Below are 23,752 nucleotides of genomic sequence, written 5' to 3' on the forward strand. Positions count from 1 at the left end.
TCAGAGGCCTGGCCTTGCTCTCCCAGACTGCACAGCTCATCCTAGGCCTCATAGAATCACTGTAGAACCCCAACTTTTTAAAAAATCCAGTGTCAGGAGTGCAGCCGTGGCAACAGCATCGGGAAGCCGCTGTGAGGGGGCAGCCATCAGACTGACATAGCTCATTGCCATGGGAACCAACAAGGGACATGCTTTCCAAGAAATTGTAAGGGAGCAAGACATCATCCAAGCCCTGACTTTAGGACAGCATGCAGTGCACAGGGCATCTCCTGGTGGGATCAGGTATGAAGAAACACAACCCTGGACAATGTGCCACTGGCCGTTATACACGTGCCTAACCCAGCAATGGGCTTACATGATTTTCAGGCCTGTGACCAACATGGCTCTTCTACAAGGGAGAAGCAGTTTGATCAACAAAACAACATTCCAGCAGCCAACAGAGGGAGGGGGCTGCTATCTCCCACCCACAAGATAGGAGATAGCAACATTCATCAGCTGAGGCTGATATGTCCAGTGCCTTGAGGGGCAGCATGCCACAACTGCCTCTCTCTACCAAAAGGAGTTGAGCAAAATATATTAAGTCCCACAGGCTTCTCAGGGAGCAGGACTCTTCCAGCAGCCATGGTACCATGGATGAGTATTAATCTGTGGAGTATTCTGCCCACATTGGTGGTTGGAACCTTTGTCCCAGGCCTTCCATCATGGATCCTTTGGTGGTGGGGGGTTGAGTGGCCTGGGCCCAGCACTGTCTGGGGAAAAGATCAGCTGATGGAGTTGTGAGATCCACCTAAATATGACAGTGGTGAGCACCCCCTGAGGATCAACCTTGCATGCAAGGTCCAGGAGCAAATTTTAGATGTCTATTATATATTTATTCCCTTGAAATCTGCAGTGGGTAGAACCAACATGAAAGGTTCTGTTGAAGAGTGTTCCAAGCATTCTTTCCAAAACTGGTCATCTGGGTACACAACGTTTATGAGCACAGTACAATTGGCTTATCCAGAATGGGGCTGGCATTTGTTCAGCCACTTAGCTAACATTCTCAGTGCTCAGGTGCTAGTAGGGGATGGCCCAGTCATTGTTTGTGATGAGGCTTTTCATAAGATGGGCTCATAAAATGAATTAACCAGGTAGGATCTTTTAGACAACAAGATGTGGCTTCAAAATATCCTGACCCAAATCAAAATATCCTGACCCAAAAAGGTCAAGATAAGGGAAATGAATTTAAGCCTCTGTAGGGCAGAACACAATTTTAAAAATTTAGTATTAATATTTATTAATGTTAAAAACCCAAGGATTATCATATAGCCTCAATAAAATCAGGGTATACATGAATACCAAATGTTGTGGCTTGATCTCCACTGTTTTCAGTTTGTTCATTGATGCCCCTTGTCTACAAGGGAAAGCCATGAACTCACCTAACCCACTAAATGAGAAAGCTTTATCCTGTCAGAAGATGACTAGCTCAATGGAAGATAGTAACTGGATTTTACCCCATATTTGTTAATTTGCTATAACCTGTTCCAAGTTGGGCCCCTACTATACAGAGGGATCCTGTTCAACTTCAATGTATTTATTTCTGATGTTTACATCGCACCTTGTTTCCTCAGACTCAAGGTAGCTACTGTGAATTCCTTGATGAAATAGCTGAAATGACTGTACTAGGTGGAATGTTTCCTTATTACAAGCATTGCAATCTGTGTCTTGGGCTGCAAATTATCAAATTGCTTAATTATATGAGACTGCCATAGGTTTAGGAGATAGGAGGCAAACTTACATCTTTCTGAATCTGAGAGCCATAAAAAGACTCTGGATTTTCCATGGTCATCCACTCATCCAGTGCAAGTTGCAGTACATGTTTCTCCAGATTAATTACATCACTGGCAGTTTTTGGCCTACAGATTTGCTGGAATTCCTGGAGGACGTGATCCAAAGCTTTTGGAATTAAAGATACAAGGCCAAGGGAGGGGTGGAACTCCAGCAAATAAATATTCTTCAGAGCTGGACTTTAGAAAACAATAACAAAAATTATGACAAGATAGGGAAAACGTCACTTTTAAATATGGCAGGACACATTTTTGAGATGACATATCATCATCCTAGTCAAGCTCAAAATAAAGGAACTGAATAAAGCAATCCAAGGAGAAAAATTATATTTTTACGATGTCCTTTATCGTTAAATGGAGTGATATGCTCATAATTCTAACTAGGTCACCTTGAAATTAGGTAAATTATCATAAAAATTAAAATCAATAACTCTTTTCTTGCAATAAGGTTAAATAGATTATGAAGTGTTATATAATAAGAGGATGTATATGTATTAATTCATAAATAATTGTATTGGTAAACACATGGTAAAACATCCAGATACCAGTGCTGGATTGTTCTTCAAAATCCAGGCATGAGTAATGGCAGTTTTTTAAATCAGTTAATCAGTTTGAGCAGCTTATTTTGTCCAGAGTGGCTTTAATTAAAGAGTAATCTTATAAACAAACATGGCAAAGCCAAACTGTTATAACATACATGGCACATTTAGCCAGAAAGACTGACTGGCATTACTCACGGACTGTTATTCACAGCAATTAATTGTTTTGCAATGATATATGGGGGGAAGCCATATTGATTGATTCCATCTTTAGGATCATCACGCCAAATCTTATGGTTATATTTACGCTGGTTATCCATCTGTAAATCCAACCAAACAAAAATATTATTTAAGATTAAATGAAATGATTTCTGGAAATTAAAAATATATTCAATAGCAATAATCAAGCCGCCATTTGCTCACACATGGTGTCCCTAAGGGAATGGTCCTCTCTCCAGTCCTATCTAACATCTTCATGTGCCCTCTTGCTCAGTTGGTATGGAAGTTTGGGCTGGGATGTCATCAATAGGCAGATGACACCCAGCTTTTCTTCCTGCTGGATGGCCACCCTGATTCTCCCCTTAAACCTTAGCTAGATGCCTGGAAGTGGTGCTGATGTGGCTCAAGCAGAGTTGTCTGAAGCTCAGGCTTTCAAAGATGGAGGTCCTGTGGCTGGACAGGAAGGGTCCAAGTGAGGAAGCGCACCTACCTAGCATTGACGGGGTGCAGCTATCAGTAGCTTACTCTGCCAGAAACCTAGATGTGATCCTCAATGCCTCCCTCTCTATGGAGGCACAGGTCATGAGAGTAGCATGCCAGACTTTTACCATCTATGCCAAGCCAAGGTACTAGCTTCCTACTTGCCCCCAGAACTCCTAGCCACAATAATCCATGCAACTGTCACCTCTTGACTAGACTTTGCAACTCGCTCTATGCAGGCCTACCTTTAACCTTGATCCAGAAACTGCAACTGGGCCAGAATGCCACAATCAGATCCTCACAAATACACTGTGGAGGTCCCACATCCAGCCTACCCAGTTGAATTCTGGCTTAAGCTTAAGGTTTTGGTAATCATCTTCAAGGCTTTACGTGGTCTGGGCCCAGTATATCTGAGAGACTGCCTCTCTGCCTACACCCCCAAAGAGCTCTATGCTCTGTCACTTCCAACTGGCTGGTGATCCCTGGCCCCAAAGAAGCATGTTGAGCCTCAACTAGGACCAGAGCCTTTTCTGTCCTGGCTCCCACCTGGTGGAACAAGTTCCCTGAAGAGATCAGGGCCCTTCCTGAACCCCCACAATTCTGCAGTCCCTGTCAAAGGGAGCTCTGACAGGGCCCAGAGGAAAGCTCATTCCACCATGCAGGGGCCAGGATAGAAAACATTGTGGCCCTGGATAAGGCCAGACATGCTTCCTTGGGGGGAGAGATGACTAGCCAGTTGGAGTTAGCCAAGCATAGTGCTCTGAGGGGGGCATAGGCATAGAGGCAGTCCCTCAAGTATGTCAGGCCCAGACTGCAAATGGCTTTAAAGGTGAATATCAAAACCTTAAATCTAATCCAGAATTCAACTGGAAACCAGTACAGTTGCCAAACCACAGGCTGTACATGGGGACTCCAAGATGTTCCCATGAGGACCCTGGCTCCTGCGTTCTGGACCAGTTATGGTTTTCAGAGCAGGAATAAGGATAGGCCCCATAGACTAAGTTACAGAAGTCCAATCTAGAGATGACCATCACATGGTTCACCATGGCTAGGTGTTCCGGGGTCAAGAAGGGCACTAGTAACTTGGCTTGGCAAAGATAGTAGAACACCACCTGCATCTCCATAGAGAGGGAGCCATCTAAGGTCTTGCCCAGATTGCTGGCTGAGTGTGCAACAGTCAGCTGCACTCCATCGAAGCATGGCAACCATGCTTCCTCACTTGGTTCCTTCCTTCTCAGTTACAAGACCTCCATCTTTGAACAGTTGAGTTTCAGATGACTGTGCTTGAGCCATTCCACCGCTGCTTCCAGACATTTTGCAAAAGACTCAGCGGGTGAATCCAGGCAGCTATCCCTCAGGAAGATACCTGAGCCCAAACTTGTGAATCAGCTAGGCAAAAGTGTGCATAAAGATGTTAGTTAAATTGGAGTGCAGACTGTCCCTTGAGCACTCCACAAGGGAATTGGCAGCAGTGCGATTGTCTCTGTCCAATGGATACCTTTTGTCCATATCCCCGGAGAAAGGATTCCCGTATTAGTGAGGCAGTGAGCTAAAAGCTTGTGGTCAGCCATGTCAAACGCTGCCATAAGGTCAGGCAATACGAGCAGTGCCGACCAGCCTTGCTCTAGCTGGATCTGGAGGTCATCTGTCAGGGCAACCAGTGCCATTTCCACCCCATGGCTACATAGTTACATTACTTATAGAAATAAAGCTTCAGAAATTCAAGTAGGTACCATGGAAATCACTTATTATAAATTAAAATTCTAATTTCAGAGCCCTTCCTAGAACTCAGAACTAGTTGCAAAGCTTGGCTTATCTAGGATTAAACGTAAACACATTAAAAAAAAATCAGATTATATTCACCTGCTTGTTCAGTACATCTTTGATGAGCTGTAGGTGATGCCTTAGGCAAATGCACTCATCTTTATAGATGTTCACAAAATAGCCAAGGCGGAAATCAAATCGAGGACGTTTGTACATGATGTCAGTTATTGCTTGGGCCAAAGCAAATCTTTCTTCTGCATCTAAGGCATGATGATAAGCTTCAAAGTAACTATCTATAAGCTAAAGAAATATGTAAAACATTTTTAAAAGTAGCTTATTGCTGCATTCTTTTAAAATAAGCTTTATATTCAAGTTGCTAATAAAACAAATATATCTCAATAGAAAACAAATGCCTACAAAGTTTGTACTTCAGCATGAGATATTACCTATCACATTGCACCAACCATTATAAAAATGCAAACGAATAAATAGCTTGGATTTAGAAATAATGAAAACGCCCATAAAACCAGGTTCCTTCCCCTCCCCTGGGAGGGAATTCACGTTTACCCAGTGAGGAAGTTCAAGAGTCAAGTTGGTTTACTCCTCCATTTCCTCCCTCAAATGACGCGAGAACAAGCTGGTGGGAGGCACATTTTGGTGCCTGGCCACACTCACCTGGATGGGCAGATATTTATGGCTCCCATGTTTGAATCTGCCCCCCCATCTTCCCCCCCCCCATTCCTGGTGACCTTCCTTGAAGTGTTAGGGCATGATTGCATTATTGCTCATGCTCAGATTAAGAAAATGGGGGGAGGGCAGGACAGGAGGTGGGACTCTCTCCTGACAGAAGTGCAAAATATATGCCACAAATGGACTCCTGATTGGTGCTGGAGAAAACCACAAATGCAGAATGCCAGGCATAAATTCAGGGTCTGCATTCAGATTTCAAAGTGGTAAGAACTCACTGGCAAATCACGCAGTCTCAGAGTAACACTTTTTAGAAATTTCACAGGCAAAATTAAACACATAGTTGTATGTAGGTTTTTGCACAGCTCTTCCAATCCAACTGGAACTAAATCAAAGGCAGTCACAATAGAATGTGATCTTGAGTGGAATATTTGCAGGGAATGGAGACAGAATCTGCAGATTAACATTTTCCTCCAACCATTTTTCTGAGCATCCATCCTTAGCTTACAACAAGAGGTAGTCAATGTAGTTTTCTTGCATGTGCATTACAATACATGTACAACTATATCAAATGGACTGTAATATAGTTTCTCATATTACTCATTTTAAAACCAATATATGGTAGTATACGTGTTACCTGCCATTTATTTTCTAAGAAAGTTTTTTCACAAGTCCAAAGGTCAAGCAGTATTGCAGATCGATCCACAGATGCATGGGCCCATCCTGAATAGTTACTCTTAGTAGAATCACTGCATGCCATGTGGTCTTTGAAAGAAAAAGAACCGTACAACAATATCTTCCACAGAAACAATCATACCCATTTGTAGATGTTGTCTGTTTCAATGAACAAATTACTTTGTTCTCCATATCTATATTCCTTGTTTCATACAACTAATCAACAGTCTACATATATATCCTTATCATATTTTATCGTCCTCAATTTCCCCATAACTCAGTAGAGTAACTCCCTAAGGCAGCATTTCCCAACCAGGGTTACACCAGACTTCTGGAGGGGTTATGTCAGTTGAAGTGGGATTAAAAAAAAATTAATTTAAATTTATCCAGAATGGCTTTCCTCTAATTTGGGCAGATTGATTTGCCCCTTCCCAAAATGATTAACAGTGGGTATAGAGAGGGTCCACCTTCAAGGATCGCTGCCTTGCCGTGGCAAGGGGGCTTGCGTAGTTCAGTGAAGCTATGAGCTATACCGTGCAGGGCCACCAAAGACGGACAGGTCATAGCTGAGAGCTCTGACAAAAGGTGATCCACTGGAGAAGGAAATGGCAAACCACTCCAGTATCTTTGCCATGAAAACCCAATGGACAAGTTCAAAAGGCATAACGATATGACGCCAGAAGATAAGCCCCTCAGGTCGGAAGGTGTCCAATATGCTACTGGGGATGAGCAGACGGCTAGTATGAGTAGCACCAGAATGAATGAAGCGACTGGGCCAAAGCCGAAAGGACGCTCAGTTGTGGAAAATAGTGGGCTTTGTGGGCCCTTTAAAAGGTTGAGAAAGGGGATTGGTTGCCTGGCTTGACTAACACGCAGAAGAGAGTCGTGTGTAAAGCACATTGCTCTCTTCTGCCATTTCAAGCAGGTATGCAGTGTGTAAGGGGCACAAAAAGGCGGCAGTCAGAAGTGAGACAGGCAGAAGGTGAGGAATGGCCGAAGGCACGAAAGTGGAAAGCAAACTTTCCCCCCAAATAGCATCCAAAATGGGGTAAACAACCATCTGTAAGTTACCCAACTTCCTGTAACCCCTCCCTTTTCACTTCTGTCCAGACTGAAACAAGCACAGCTGAGATATGTTTGCATGCAGAACTAGTAGGTACAGAAAGGGTTAAGCAATCATTACCAGTTATCTCTTACAAAATGCCACCAGTGCCTGCTTAGACACATTACCATGGCCAATATAAATTTGGGAACCTGCACTTGCCAAATTAATACTTGTCACTCTCTGAAGAAAGCTGTTGTCTGTAAATACAGACTAAATTAAGATCCTTCTTAAATGGCAAATACTTGATTGCCATAGGTATATAGAGGCAAGTTTTTCCGAGAGAGTTCTCAAAATCTTATGCTTACAAAAGCTGGCTTAATAAAGGCATTGGTTTACCTATTTCGTACATCTTATCCATGAGAAATTCATTGGCTGTTCTATCTATATGCATACAGACCCTGACAACCACATTTATTTTTATAAAAGTAGAAGATGCAGATTTTTACACGCACACACATAAGCTAAAGAAACCTAACGAGTTAGTACAGTAAAGGAACCAGACAAGCAGAATGTTGTCCCCTTCGGTACTGAAGATACTGCAGAACTAGGGTATCATGCAGCCATCTTACCCTTCTCCATTTCGATGTACTGTGTTGCCACCAGCAAAAGCTCTTTCTCTAGGTCTTTCAGATCCTGGAGAGCAACATCGTACATCACATAAGCCCCTCGCTGATCCTGTGTGTGAATGTATGCCTCTTCTGTGGTGTAAAAATCATCATGATTTTCCATCTCTGCAAATTCCATAAATTGCAAACTGTGAACCTGTATAGTGACCAATAAAAAAGAGTGCTGAAACAAATCTCAAAAAGTATTATAGTGCCTGTAACCTTTTTGCCATATAGAAACAACAATGTGTTTGCAAAAGTGGGGCTCTACATAGTCTGCATTTGAAAAATGTTTAGATTATAACTGATGCAGAATATGGAGGCAGGGATTCTTACAGATGTCCATCATGAACTTTATATAACTCGATTATTGTTTAACCTTTGTGGATTGCTTGTTTGTTTTTCAGCAAAATTCAAAAGATAGGTGACATTTAGAACTTTAAATGGCCAGGGAAACTGAAGGAGCAGCTCTGCCTCCGTGAATCTCCATTTCAGAACTGCAGCAGGAAACCTCCTCTGCATGTCTACCTTAACAGAAGGGAATCTGGAGGGCAGGCAAACTAGGGTTTTCTCCAGGGAATGGGCACATACTGTGGAAATCCACCTCCTCCTCAAACTGGTGAATCCATCCCCCTTCCCCAAAATTTGGTAAAAAATTGTCCCACTGCTATGCTGGAAGGACCTTTGCACTAGTAAGAAATAGCCAAAGGGCCCACCCCAAATAAGTTTTTATAATATGCAGACATTGCAAGTGGACATAACATTTGTTGAAATTGCTCTTCTTTCAGAACTAAAATACTATAGTCACAATATGCTGTGTCTCCTCTCAGGACCAGACTTCATATAATGCTGGATTTCTGTGAAAGCAACTCTGGATATGTCTTTTGGCTCTAAACAAGTGGCTAGGGCTACAGTGCTGGAAATAGTTGCCTTTTCCTTCCTCCTCCCTGCCCCCCATTTTCTACAGTTGAAAAAGAATCCTTGGGCATGTTCTGGCCACAATCCAAATTACCTCCTAGCTTCATTTTAGGGGCATACATCATGTTTGGAATTCCAATCACAGAACAACAGCATCACATTAATTTTATCCTTACAACATGCAGCTGGAGACATCACCCAACAAACGTTGGCTGTTTTTCAAAACAGGCGGAACAACAAAGTCTTGAGATTAAATTTAATTTGCATCTTGACACTATTTGGACCCAATGTGACTTATTTTAAACATTAGAAAACTAAGACTTTTCCCAGGAATCAGCAAGCAAGCAAGCATGCGGAAGGAACAGGAAAATATGGGAGCCATGTAAGAAAGAGATATAGTTCCCAGCAGATAAAGAGTTAAGTCAGACAGCAGAATTATCATTTTGCAGATCTAGGATTAATCACACATTATATAGTAGAAACTTGCCAAAGTTGGCCTTGCAGTTTTGGGGGCCAGAATTTGAAAGGCCACGTTCAGTCTTCTGGGGTTTGCTCAGCACCTTACAAAAGTTAGCTCCCAAACATTAAAGAAGGCATTCAATTACACCAGATAAGGACCTCTTTGGTTATCATCTGCCCTGGAGCCTTCCACCTTTTGGGTATTCCTTTCATTACCATTATGATTTAAATTGCCCTGAGGTTTAGAATAAGAAGGTATCTATTTTGTCACAGCCAACCTGAATTAAACAAGTTTCTAGTAGTCCAATAGCACCTTTAAGACCAACAAAGTTTTATTCAGGATATGAGCTTCCGTGTGCATGTGTGTGCACACGAAAGCTCACACCTTGAATAAACTTTGTTGGTCTTAAAGATGCCACTGGACTCTAAATTTGTTCTGCTGCTTCAGACCAACATGGCTACCCTACCTGAATCAAGTTTCTAGTAGAATGTTGAAAGACTGGCTAATCTATAGAATCAAACACGTTTAATGGTTCAGAAAAACTGGGGTCCAGGAAGCTGGCTAGAGATTGTTTTTGTGCTTGCCACACTGGTCAAGACCACATGCATGCTGGCAGGTGCGAAAACATGGTTTTGCATGAAGAGAGCAGTAAGTCCAAAATATACTTCCTCAGAAGAAATATGGTCTTTCATCTTCACACTTAAGCAAATTCAGTTTAACTATGCAGAACTTGTACATCCTGAAAGAGAATGGGGAACTCCTAGGAGATGTAATGCTATAGTTCAAATAGGAAAGTCCAGACATTTATTTGTCTGGACATAGAAGAAGACAATTTATAAAGTTACTGAATGCCTCACCTTATAGTCAGCTGGCGTGTAATGCATGTACCAATGGGAGCCAAGACCTCCAAAGGCACCAATACCTCCTTTAGCTGCATTTACCCAACAAGGATCTTCAGCAGTGGATACCAGATTACCTGCACTCAAGGTCAGACCTGAGGTACTGATTGTGAGTGTTCTTTCAATGGATCTGAAGTAGTTGAGGATTCCTAAGCAAATGCGCTGGCAAAAAATCAGAGAATTATGTGTATCTAACACTGACCATGGATCTCTTTGGCAGTTGTGCAGACTGGTTGTTTAAATGGGGCAAAATACCAGGTCCTGAATATGATTGTGGTGCAGCCTGCCAAGCATGGCCAAAACCCAGCAAAGCCGCTGTTTGTAGCCACAGGGGACTCCAGGGCCAGAAGAGGTCTCAGTGGGGGACTGGCAGCTGCCTGCTGTAACCGTGGTCATGGTCTGCCCTGCATGCTGTGAGGGGGCAGGCTGCTGGCCCCTTTAAATTTGCCTGCTCATTGGGGCCTCGCCTCTTTCCTCCTCCTTTTCTCCTTGCAGCAATTCCCCTGCCCTCCCCTTTGTTTTATCTTTTAGGGGGTATTTGCATGTTTCTTTATTAATGTTAATTTATTTTGTGCGTGTTTTAGGTGGGTTTTTTATCTGTCACAGCTAGCAGTTGTTGTGCATGAGGTTGGTTCCATATTGGTTCCTGTGTGTAACTCTCCCATATGATAAATAAATCTGCCTCCCTAAATAACATAACTTGCACATGGTTATGAGACTTTGTTTACCTGCAATTCTCTGATTCTTAAATGACGCAAATAAAGGAGAGACAGGTAGGCCCCTTTCGTCATGATAAGGTCCTTGCTGCTGACTTCTTCCATGCCCTCATGTAACCCCAGCAGCTGTAAGGTGGTTGTGTAATCATATCTGTTTTCCAAGGAGGAGAAAATTTAATTACATCACTGTTCTGAAAGAGATTTCTAGGCTAAGTATGAATTAAAGCATCCCTTTATATTTGCTTTCAAGAATTGAAGTGCTCATGGAAGATACGCATATGGGAAACCCCACAATACTTATTCCAGTATACACAGCGGATGAGTATGTAGACATACGTGCTCACATATACATGTACATAGCCACCACTACTGGTCAGCTTCCCCAGCTGCTGAAGTAAATGGTTTCTGTTTGACAGGAAAGAAAGCACGATGACCAATGTGAATCCAGGAAGCTCAGCAGTGGCAGCTTCTCCCTCTGCATTTGTACTGAAGGAGATTATGGAACCATCTCTGACAACTCTAGTTTACAGTGTGAGTGGAAAGAGAATACTAGGAAAGCCAAACTTTCCCAAATCTTAGTGCAAGATGAATATTACAGGGGATTTCAGATATTCCAGACAACTGGTATGACATACATAGGGAACAGGAATAAGTGGGACCATGCTTCAACCATTAGCTGTTGACTAATAGTCCATTAGCTGGAATGAGGTGAGCGGCATGAATGTACAGGGCTGTACAGTCCCAAGTGTGAATGCCCAGTGCAGCTCCTGAAAACTACCTGAGGATATATATAATTCTCAAAATGGCCCTATCTGTGGATACTTAAATCTGGAGCCATGAGCAGACAAGACAGATCTTTTTACAAACCTAAGAAAAGTCTCAGGTTTGCAGAAAAATATGAAATCTTGGGGGGAGAAACCAAATAATAGAAGCAGTAACAGTATTGTATGAATGAATGCATTCTGTGGTTATTTGTAAAGGTTGCTAGGCAACAATAACACTGTCAGCAGTCAAGCCTAGGTTTCTGTCAGTGAAAGGCAAGGGGAAGCACCATTTCCAGGACTAGTTTGGCTTCCCAGGACTAGTTTGTCCTCCCTCCTAGTGGGAGGGAGCACAGCCAGGTCCAGCAGCAACTACCTGGCAACACGTTACCTGGTAATATAATTCACTGGGTCCAGTCTTAGCCTATATGACCTGTTAGACTTGGCAGACCTGGCAGGATTCATTATATAACTCATCTGTATGATTTGATAAGGCTACTAGTGGGAGGTAAGTAGGAAAAGCTGAGAACGTGTGTGGTATAACTGAGTGAAGATCTGAGTGACCAAGGCTTACATTCTGACTCTAGCATAGAAGCCTGGGTGACCTTGGAACAGTCAATCTCTCTCAGCTAAATCTAATTCACATAGTTATTGTGAGGATAAAATGGACAGGAGAATGATGTAAGCTGCCTTGGGTTCCTATTATAAATAAAGTAAATCAAAAATAAATAAAGCTGAAGACTGGGGAGGCAGAAAAAAGAAAGGTTGGTTAATGAGGAGGAAGGAGAGACAAAAGAAGGGAAAGAGAAGCGTATGTGGGAGCTGCCAGGAGGAGGGAAAGAGAAAATAGTGTGGAGAGTGGGATACAGTGGGAAATGGGTCCATGTGTGTCCTTGTGTGTTCCCCACTGTGCAACTAGGCCTGGGAGCTGGCTTCACAGACCTGTTCCAGAGTTTTCCCAGGTAGAAGCTGCCAGGGGGAGGGAAGAAAGGAGAGATTATGAAGATGAAGGTATGTTGGGTTGGCTGGTTGCCTTGTGATATTCCTGGAGATTTATTTATTCTTGTATTTATATGTCACTCTTCCCTGGAGGCTCAGGGTAGCTCACGATATTTAAAATCCAGTACAAGGTTATGCAATAATATATTATTTAAAATCCAGTCATTATTGGTGGGGTTTTCAGAGATGGAATTTTTGAAGGAGAGGAAGCTCAGCAGAGATTTGTTGTCCATGGTATGCCATAGAAGCTGCTCATCAGTGCTGCCATTTCCTTCAGTGGAAGTGATCTCTGTAGTCGGGAGATCAGTTGCAATTCCAGGAGAGCCCCAGGCCCTGCCGGAAGGATGCCTGTCCTAAGTGAATGGGAAGCAGAGAAGGAATCAGAAAAAGAAAAAGACTATGAGAGCTTTCAGGGAAGAAGAGAATGAGGAAATATTGGAGGGGGGAAATGAAACGACTCCCACAATTCCTTGTAAGTCTCTTGTTTATATATTATTATAAAATACTTTTCTAAAATGTGCGTGATATTGAGAGACCTGGAGTTTCTGCTGTACTTGCAGCTAATGTTATGTATTTATTATAAACATATCTAAGATACTGCAAGTCTTGGGCTCTTTGTAAGTTGGTGGGGTTGTGAACTCAGATACTCAGGCACAGTGATGAAAACTGATAACTGCTTGTCATATACAGAATTAGTATAGCTGAAAAGATTAAAAACAGGAAGTTCCCTTGGTTAAAAAGCAAAGAAGTTCCTTCTTAGAGATTTGTTTAAATCCTCCCTTGAAGATAGGATCATTGCTAGAGAAAGCAGAGCTATAAATGTTGCATGGATTATAGCAATCTTGGATATTTTTTCTTACCTCTACATTCAATTTTTAAATTTTATTTAGGACTCCAACTAAACAAATTATTTGTGGGCTACAATATTGTTGAGGAATCTGTCTTGAAGCATTTCTATTTTCACTACCTCTTATGTGTGTTTATTGATGCAGACCCACTATCTGTATGTATGTTTTGTGTTATTTAACTTCTGTTTTCATTTTATCTTATTCTGTGTATTGAGGTTTTCTCAATCTGTGTTTTATCCTATAAGCCATAATGAGGTATAATTCTTTTATACAAGATCTTCTCTGAAGGGTGCAGATGAATGAGCTCTCCCCTAAGAACTTCAGACTGCGGATCTCGTGCCACAGAAAGCACGCAATTCAATCCCCTGGTTCTTGCTTTTCATATACTTTTCATTATTACATGAGAAGAGAAGAAGAGCTGGTATATTATATCCCATTTTTCACTACCCAAAGGAGTCCCAGAGCGACTAACAAACACCTTTCCCTTCCTCTTCCCACAACAGACATCTTGTGAGGTAGGTGGGGCTGAGAGAACTCCAATACAGCTGCTATGCAAGAACAGCCCTAAGAAAACCATGACTAGCCAAAGGTCACCCAACTAGCTGCATGGGGAGTAATGGAAAATCAAACTCAGTTCTCCAGATGAGAGTCCGCTGCTCTTAACCACTGCACCATGCTGGGAGCATCAGAGTTAAACATGTTCTCAAAGATTGTCACTTGGGTAAGGTGACCAGATTGTCCCACTTTTGGAGGGACATCTGGAGGTACTTGGCAAATTGTACTTATGTTGAAATTAAAAATATATATATTACAATACTATTTTTGCATTCTATGCATTCTATGAAACCTTTTGTTGCTCCATATAGACCAAATTTTTAATCAAGAACCCCCCAGTCAATGGTGTCCCGCTTTACCAATGTTAAAATCTGGTCACCTTACACTTGGGAGAGGGCAAAGAATGGTTCCTGTTGGCAGCAGAGGATAGGATCCACAGTAATGGCTTTAAACTAAGTGTAGAACAGTACTGGCTAAATTTCGGGGTGGGTGGGAATTCACATTCAGAGTAGTTTAAACAGTTAAACAGTTCCACAGGGCCTGCAAAAAGGAGCTCTTCCGCCAGGCATTTGGCTGATACCAGACGTAATCAACAGCGACCAAAGGCCCCCTGCTCCCCTCCGTCCCCCCCTCAGAATTCCACCCATAAGCCCTGGACCTGTTTGTACTGTTACATTGTTATACTGTTATATTGTACTGTTACACTGTTATCTGGTTACAACTATTAGTTATTATTATAAGGTTATTCACATGTTTTTATAGACCGTTTTATGTATTGTTCCTTATTATTATGTAAACCGCCCTGAGCCTCCGGGGAGGGCGGTATATAAGTATGATAAATAAAATAAAAATAAATAAATAGTTCAGCAGTGGACTAAGGAGGTGGTGAGCTCCCCCTCACTGGCAGTCTTCAAGCAGTGGCTGGACAGATACTTATCCTGGATGTTTTAGGCTGATCCTGCATTGATCAGGGGGTTGGACTAGGTGGCCTGTATGTCCCCTTTCAACTCTATAGTTCTATAGTTTTATGAATACACACATATTTCTTCAACATAAAAAGTAAATGTTAATGCACAGAGAGGCAGATATGTTAATTACCTCTGGTCTTTCTTTTTGCTTGACAATGCTGAATATTTACTATGGTTAGCATTTTCTACATTCTTGTCACCGATTGTCACATTGAGATTATTATCATCACTTGTTTGGTCCTGTTCAGGTTCAATAACTGGTGATTAGGGTTAGACACACACACACACACAGCTTTCATTAGCCATTCTTATGTGAATACAGAATTATGAGCAAGTATTTTACAAAGTCTACAGTCACTTGTGATCCACTAAGGTAACGTAGCTCATGTACTCTGGACAAAATAAGCTTATTTTTGTGGCTTGCTTAGCATAGCTGTCAGTTCAGTTTATTCATCAGCATTCTTTGTACTACTACTGCTGGGCACTGATTTAAAGCAGAGAGAGCGGCACCTGGATGTTTAGTTAATGAAACAAAACTTATGTGCTGATCACAGCCTATTCTGAAGCTAGAGATGATCTCGTTCAGTGGCTTCATACATTAAACAATACTAGTGCAAGACTGACCCCCCCCCCCGCTGAACCCCATATAACAAATCCTAAGAGGATAACAATGGCCATTCTGTTAGTCTCTAAAACAAATCAATTAAAAAGCCTTCCCTGAGATTCTAAGTAGGTACTTTACATCAGTGGTCCCCAACCCCTGGTCCGGAGACCGGGACCGGTCCATAGATCAGTTGGTACCGGGCCGCCACTCCTCCTCGTCCTCCTCCCCGGCTGCTGCCTCAGGGGCTGCCCTGCCACTCTGCCGCCGGTTCACCTTTTGTGCTCTCCGACAGCCGCCATGGCTGGGGCTCCCCCTCAGTGTGGCAGCACCTCCCAGCAGGTGGTGGGAAGTCAGGGGCGCCAGCAGGAAAGCAAATGGAGCAGGGGCTCAGGAGACGACGTCCCTCAGCAAAAGACTATCCCCCCAAGCCTCAGTAAAAAAGGAGGCCTCACTTCAAGAAGGACGTCGATAAAATTGAAAGGGTACAGAGGAGAGCAACGAAGATGATCTGGGGCCAAGGGACCAAGCCCTATGAAGATAGGTTGAGGGACTTGGGAATGTTCAGGCTGGAGAAAAGGAGGTTGAGAGGGGACATGATAGCCCTCTTTAAGTATTTGAAAGGTTGTCACTTGGAGGAGGGCAGGATGCTGTTTCTGCTGGCTGCAGAGGAGAGGACACGCAGTAATGGGTTTAAACTTCAAGTACAACGATATAGGCTAGATATCAGGAAAATGTTTTTCACAGTCAGAGTAGTTCAGCAGTGGAATAGGCTGCCTAAGGAGGTGGTGAGCTCCCCCTCACTGGAAGTCTTCAAGCAAAGGTTGGATACACACTTTTCTTGGATGCTTTAGGATGCTTAGGGCTAGTCCTGCGTTGAGCAGGGGGTTGGACTAGATGGCCTGTATGGCCCCTTCCAACTCTATGATTCTATGATTCTATGATTCTAAAATTGTCATGCATTGATTGGTCCCCGGTGATAAAAAGATTGGGGACCACTGCTTTACATGATCCTGAAGAATGGATGATCAGACATATTGAAAAGGCAGCTGTCCACAGTCAAGAGTATACAAAGAACTGATCTGTAGTTGCAGATCACCCACCAGTATTGCTAAAGTTATCTCTCTTCTGTAACTGAGCCTGAAATTGAAATGTAAATCTTTTCAATCTGTTAAATTCCTCTTTAAAAATTAGTATCTAAAATTAGCTTCCATGTGCTAATGATCCCTTGCACTCCCCAGTCATCAGGGACACCCTGGACTTCCATGCAAGTGGACAAGGGGAACTGGAAGAAGCCAGTGGTTTCCTTGATGCGCCTGCAGGAGAGCCTTCCACTTTCGCACATGACACTGGATCTGTGCCTAGTATGTGATCTAAAATTAACTTCCATTTCCCCCTAATATAAAACCACTATTTGGGGGTTTATTTCTGCTGTTACATTTCCCAAGGGACGGTAGCTATGCCTTCTTTGTCCCGTGTGCAGTGGTGCAAGCTGTGGTTTTCGGAACTCGAAAGAATTTAACAAAATTAAGCTGCAAAGTCCAGAGGGATAGCAGTGCCAGTCTTTTGCAGCTGAAATAGTTGGTGAACAGATTCCCAGATCTGTTTTAGACTGTAATATAAAGCAGGCTGACCTCCCAGCACACTGTTTTATCAACATCATTTCTCTCCCGCTTCCTTCCCTTTCTGTTGTTGTTCTTTAATATTCAGCCTGAGGGAGAGGTCAGTAAAGGTCAAATGCTAGCTCATTGCTTTGTGATTTTAAGCTGGATAAAAGGTATGCTGTTTCTGTTTCAGTTTGCACATCCATAATCATTTTTTAACCATTCGGTAGTAGAATCTCTCACAAAAGTTAAAATACCGGGAACAACTTGGAGAGACAGCCTGTATTTGACAGCCTGTATTTTGGAACACTGAACAGTTCAGAGCTGCACACTAGGTTCAGAGGAAGAGTTACAAAATTGGCATCAAGTCATACATGTATTGCAAATTATAGCAATCCTTCAAATGATATTACCAGTGAGAGTTCTGGGCAGCCATAAATATTCTTCCAGATTTCATCGTATTGTTCTAAGTTAAAAGAAGTCATAAAAGAAGTTGGTGTCATTGGTTTCATCTCTGTTACTGCTGCTGCGTGCTTCTGGAGGGCCTCTGTTGCCTGCTTCACATGGGAAACCTAGTTTCAAATTATACCAGCATGTTTAGATGTGCATTAATGCAAACTCCAGTTGAAATAGAATATAAATATGGATCAAGTACACATTTTGTTTTAAAAGCGTAGCAGCTTCCTTTACTCAGACTTTTCCTTTTCTCCCAGCTACAAGTGAAATTCTGTCTATATATGAAAAATGATACCGATCTATGTTTACAAAAACCTTTTTGGGCATATCTTTCAGGTACTAGGCCATGTGGGAGGGGGGAGAGATCCAAAAGGATATTGAATAAGGAAAAACACACAAGTAACATCTCCAAGACTTGCATGTCAATAAAACATTTCAATTTTTCCAGGAATAGGGAGAGCACTGTTCATGTGCACTGAAGAAAGGACAAAATTACAGGAACATTAGGCATGAATGAAGTTAAAGAGAAGCCCACACACCCATACAAGCAGTATTAAATAAATATATAATAGTATTGCAGGTATAGGATGGCTAAGAAGAATGTTCAAGGGAAACATCATTTTATGGTGAGTATATAAGGAGGCTGGAGTGAGTGTCCACAGGGCCTTTCCCTGTTTTATGATCTTTTCTATTTCTGAACTTCGTTTTAATACACTCTTAGTTGCTTTTTCACTTAAACTTTTTAAAAGCTCCTTGGGATAAATTGTGTGCATGCCACTTTCGATTCACCATAAATCTGACACAAAGTTTGTTAAAGTAGTATTTTCCATTCACAAAGAGGTTGCAATGAAAAAAGAATTCTATGCTATTTACCTCTAAAAACTTTGACTGAAGCTGTAGCAATTCATCTACTTTGTTCCATTGTTTCAATTTCATGATAAGTTTTTCTTGCCATGGGTCTTTTTTGGGTTTAATCTGTTTAACCAAAAGAAGAACTCAGAAGTGCTACATATATATATATTTTTTGAATAAAACGGAAACACAGAAAGTACCACTTCCTTCTCCAGTGATCAGTGCAGAGGAGCCATGCTCAAAGTGCAGGTGGCCCGCTTAGATTGGCTCCAGTGCTTTCAAAAGGGGGCTGGGGGGAGGGGGGGGAGGGGGAGATTAGAACAGAGAGGACTACTTCAGAGTGTTCTGGGCAAATCACTTAAGTGACTATCTTTCCCACCACCCTTACCTGACTGGTGCTTATTCTCCCTGACAGTATAAATGATCAATTGGGGGCTGAAACCAGGCACTGTCATGCTCCTCTGCCCAAATATTTGATGAGATCCATCAGACATAACAGTGCCCATCATAGGTTTGTATGAAGTCATAGGGAAGCAAACGGTTTCTGCACATGAGACCTTTTGGATTAAGAATATAACATTCACTTCCATTTAATACAAGTACACAGTGATTCAGTATTGAGTACTATTCAGGGTGCATTTTGGGATGTCAGAGACTCAAATACAACTTGCTAGAATCTTATTTGGATCTTATTAAACAATTTATTCTTCTTATAAATCCCAGTACATTTGTATTTACCTTTATAAAAGGAATCCAATTGGCTCTTTTTTTCAACACCATTTTGGGGTCTAATGTACCCCAAGTTTCTAATCCTGGTGTTCCAGAATCATAAATAGGAAATGTTCTCATTGTCTGCTGTTTATTGAAGATGCTGTGAAACTTCTGTGTGACCTAGTCATCATATGTAGAGAAAGAGGCCCACCAAGTTATAGAAGAAATACAATTTCCATTAAATGTTGCATTATGAACAATGCAAAGAAGAAGAAGAGTTGGTTCTTATATGCCGCTTTTCCCTACCCGAAGGAGGCTCAAAGCGGCTTACAGTCTCCTTCCCATTCCTCTCCCCACAACAGACACCCTGTGAGGTGGGTGGGGCTGAGAGAGCGCTGATATCACTGCCCGGTCAGAACAGTTTTATCAGTACCGTGGCGAGCCCAAGGTCACCCAGCTGGTTGCATGTGGGGGAGTGCAGAATCGAACCCGGCGTGCCAGATTAGAAGTCCGCACTCCTAACCACTACACCAAACTGGCTCTCAAAGAAACTGGCTCTCAAAGAAAACCATTTCCACTTAATTACCACTAAACCCAACACTGAAATTCAATTACGTTGAGAGCAGCTGAGTCAGTTAAAAGGAAAAAAGAGGAGAAGGAGCAGGAAATGGCCCAGGTTAAGTCTGAAAGTTTATATAATCTGGGTGGAAAGGGCTTTAGACTTGGGGGGGGGGTTGCTAAATAATTAATTCTCCTGCTGCCATCTAGAAGCAGAGAAATTGTCGAGAGGCATCTGGCTGCAATGGATGAGTTCAAATCCCCTGGGCTGGATGTTGTGCACCCAAGTATGCTCAAAGAAATTTCTGGAGAACTTGTGGAACCCTTGTCCAACATCTTTAGGACCTCTTGTTATCCCAGTCTTCAAAAAAAAGGAGGAGTGATTACCTGAGAAACTACAGGCCAGTGAGTATAACATCACCTCAATTGCAGGGAAGATAATTTAACTAGATTTTAATGGGGGCACTGTGCAAACATCTAAAGGACAATTTATTGATTTGGGGATGTGAGCATGGATTTGTTTCCAACAGGTTCCGCCAGACCAACCTGGTTTCCATCTTGAGTGATGGTCTTAATAGATTGTGGAAGCTCAGTTGATATTGTTTACCTGGATTTCAGTAAGGCTTTTGACAAAGTTCCCCATGATGTTCTGATGGGTAAACTGAAGGACTGCAGACTGGATATTTGGGTAGATGAGGGGGGGGAATTGGTTAGAAAACTGCACCCAAAGAGTAGTTGTCAATCATCAGATTGGAGGGAGGTCAACAGTAGAGTGCCACAGGGCTGATCTTTGTCAATATTTTTATCATTGATCTGGATGAGGGGGTGAAGGGACTGCTCATTAAATTTGCAGATGACACCAAATTGGGAGGAGTAGCAAAGACAGAGATAGAGTTCAATGAGATCTGAACAAGCTGGAAAAATGGGCAAATGAGAACAAGATTGCAATTCAATAAAGATATGTGCAGAGTTTGTGAGTCACAAAAATGAGAAGCATGGAAATTGGATCACAGAGTCAGCTTGGTGAAGACAGCCAGCTTGCTGTAGTGGTTAGGAATGTGGACTTCTAATCTGGTGATCCAGGTTTAATTCTGCGCTCCCACTCATGCAACAACTGGGTGACCTTGGGCTTGCCACAGTACTGATAAAGCTGTTCTAACGGAGCGGTAATATCAAGGCTCTCTCAGCCTCCCCTACCTTATAGGGTGCCTGTTGTGGGGAGAGGAAAGGGAAGGCGAATGTAAGCCACTTTGAGACTCCTTTGGGTAGAGAAAAGCAGCATATAAGAACCAACTCTTCTTCTTCTGGATGGGAGATACGCTTCTGGGTAGCAATGTGTGCGAACAAGATCTTGGGGTACTGTGGACTGCAAGCTAAGTATGAGCAGACAGTGTGAAGCAGCAGTAAAAAAGTCTTGGACTGTATCAACAGAGGCATCATATCAACATCACAAAACATCATAATCCCACTGTATACCGCATTGGTAAGACCCCACCTGGAGTACTGTGTACAGTTCTAGAGGCTTCGCTTCAAAAAGGGTGTGGACAAAATTGAGAGGGTGCAGAGGAGAGTGATAGAATGATCAGGGGCCTGGGATCCAAGCCCTATGAGGAAAGCCTGAAAGACTTGGAAATGTTCAAGCTGAAGAAGAGGAGGTCTTTGTCACTTGGAGGAGGGCAGAGAGCGGTTCTTGTTGGCAGCAAAGGATAGGACCCATGGTAATGGTTTTAAACTACATGTAGAATGGTACTAGCTAGATATCAGGAAAACTTTTTTACTCAGAGTAGTTCAGCAGTGGAATAGGCTGCCTAAGAAGATGGTGGGCTCTCTCCAACTGGCAGTCTTTAAGCAGCAGCTGGCAGATACTTATCATGTATGTTTTAGACTGATCTTGCATTGAGCAGAGGATTGGACTGGATGGCCTGTATCACCCCTTTGAACTCTACGATTCTATTATTCTAAAGCAAACTTATAGCCTCTGTGCCAATCAGTAGGACAGTGAAACATGATAAAGTAGAGGTATGTGCAATAATTTCTCTTAATGTACTTAATGTTAGAAACAGTTAAAAGTGCTGAATGTGACATACATAAGGGAAACAAGAATTTGGAGGTACTATTGCCTCTACATCCTATTCAACAAAGACAGGAAACAAGAGTGAATAAGAAAAGGAATTCAGCTAGTCAGCATAGGAATTTTCATTCTTCCTCCTCTGGAGTACTATTTATGTTGGAGGCTAATTACACAACTTACTGTGCATGCAGCTCCAAATTCTATCATTCCCTCTCTTATAGTGCACAGCCATTCGTGCTCAAGTCCTGAGCCGGAATTGTAGCCTTTAGACAGCACGGACCAGGTCGGGAGCTTTTATCATGACTTCTCTTCCACACACAATTATTCTCTGGGCATGGGAAGTAACTGAAGGATCTTGAAACCCTGATGCTCTCCAGCTTACTGGTTAAAATAGGACTGAATAGGACTCCCTTTTGATCACACTTATCCCTGTTATCTTTTGGGGGACTGCAGAAATGGGAGATTCAAAGAGAAGATGGTTATAAGATGAATTATATTTGTACTGAAATAATTTTTTTAGAGTTTGGTTCTTAGTCATGAATTTTCCATGGCAACAAAGGAAAGAGTAACCCATTGTACAAGATATACTCTGGCCCAGTAGTCATATAAAAGAAGATAATATGCTATAATGGGATATCCTTGTCTGGTGGTATTCATTATTAGATGAAACATGGCCATATTATTTTTCCCCATGTTATTTAATCTCTACAGAAGCTGCTAGAATATCATCAGGACATTCAGACTACGGTGTTGCCAATCTATGGATAATACATGATCTTCCTATTTCACCTATTTCCAAGAATACTACTGATGTTCTCAACTAGCGCTTGGCGTCTGGATGGGCTGGATGAGGGTGAACAAGCCAAAACTCACAAAGCCAGGTTCACTGTTTGAGATTGTTCCTTGACACAGTTGGAAACCAGGGGGCTGCAGTGATTCAGAATGCTTTAGCTCAACTTCACATGGTGCATCAATTGTGTAACTTCCTTGGTCAGTCAGATCTAGCACAGTGATCCATTACTAGAACTATTGCAGTGTGTTCTCCTTTGAAGAGTGTTTGGAGGCTGCAGCCAGTACAGAATACTGTGGCTATTCTACTGGTTGGGGCCAGCTATCAGGAGCATGTCACCCAATATGACAGCATGTACAATGGCTACCAATTTACTCCTGAGACCGATTCAAGATGTTTGTTTTGTCCTTCAAAGTTCTACATGGTTTGGGACCAGGATATCTGAAAGAATGGCTTGGGAACTAAGAACACAAGGAGAGTCCCATCAATTGAAGAAGCTTATTTGGTTGATAAATGAAAGAGGACCTTTTCAGTGGCAGCCCATGATACTGGAACAATTTCCCCAGGGAGGTGTACCTAGCCCCCTGATTTTTTATCTTTAGGAGATAGCTGAAGACATTTTATTTAGGACTGCATTTAGTTAAAGTGTATTAGCAATCCTGAATTGTGATTTTAAAATCTTGTTTTTTAAATGTTTTGAATGGGTTTTGTTTTCTGTGTTTGATCTATGCTGTAATCCACCTTAAACTCTGAAAGGAAGAAAGTTTTTTTAATAATTAAAAAAAAGGTAAGTAAGTAACATTCAAAGCGGCTTGCAGTAAATTTTCTTAAAACAAGATCGAACACAGGAAACAATTAAGACAATAAAAATCCAAAGTGCCATGTTTCTGCCATAATTATTAGCATTTCTTAGATGTGTAGGGCCCATCGCCAGTTATATTGCTCCTCACAACAATAAAGCATCCTCTATAGAGAAAGGCAGCTTAAAATCAGCAACAGAAAATGAAACACAAAAATGTCAGAAGGAAAAGCTATGAGACCCGCATCTTATCCTAAGGGCATTTCTGCACATTGAAAAAAATAGC

The 23,752-nt window shown here is 42.1% G+C and overlaps 1 protein-coding gene and 1 long non-coding RNA gene across 10 annotated transcripts in view; one reads left to right on the forward strand and one right to left on the reverse strand.

The window, feature by feature from the left end:
- Positions 1 to 23,752, reverse strand: part of LOC143819972 (uncharacterized) — a 103,666-nt gene that overhangs the window by 56,849 nt on the left and 23,065 nt on the right. For all 8 annotated transcript variants that reach the window (XM_077302310.1, XM_077302283.1, XM_077302324.1 and 5 more), the window contains 11 exons: positions 19,276 to 19,428; positions 18,559 to 18,660; positions 17,643 to 17,801; positions 15,155 to 15,264; positions 10,906 to 11,044; positions 10,136 to 10,339; positions 7,865 to 8,057; positions 6,153 to 6,280; positions 4,928 to 5,128; positions 2,564 to 2,685; positions 1,778 to 2,006 (listed from right to left, as the gene is read on the reverse strand). In XM_077302310.1, the coding sequence (XP_077158425.1) occupies positions 1,778 to 2,006; positions 2,564 to 2,685; positions 4,928 to 5,128; positions 6,153 to 6,280; positions 7,865 to 8,057; positions 10,136 to 10,339; positions 10,906 to 11,044; positions 15,155 to 15,264; positions 17,643 to 17,801; positions 18,559 to 18,660; positions 19,276 to 19,428 (1,740 nt within the window). The remainder of the gene's footprint in view (positions 1 to 1,777; positions 2,007 to 2,563; positions 2,686 to 4,927; positions 5,129 to 6,152; positions 6,281 to 7,864; positions 8,058 to 10,135; positions 10,340 to 10,905; positions 11,045 to 15,154; positions 15,265 to 17,642; positions 17,802 to 18,558; positions 18,661 to 19,275; positions 19,429 to 23,752) is intronic.
- On the forward strand, positions 12,824 to 23,549 carry LOC143820091 (uncharacterized). 2 transcript variants are annotated; one of them, XR_013225237.1, is made up of 4 exons: positions 12,824 to 13,125; positions 18,134 to 18,311; positions 20,017 to 20,211; positions 22,589 to 23,549. It is a non-coding gene; the product is annotated as an uncharacterized LOC143820091 (long non-coding RNA). The 2 variants fall into 2 exon arrangements; XR_013225242.1 differs by lacking the exon at positions 20,017 to 20,211.

Source organism: Paroedura picta, chromosome 1, assembly GCF_049243985.1.
Source record: "Paroedura picta isolate Pp20150507F chromosome 1, Ppicta_v3.0, whole genome shotgun sequence".
NCBI lineage: Eukaryota > Metazoa > Chordata > Lepidosauria > Squamata > Gekkonidae > Paroedura > Paroedura picta.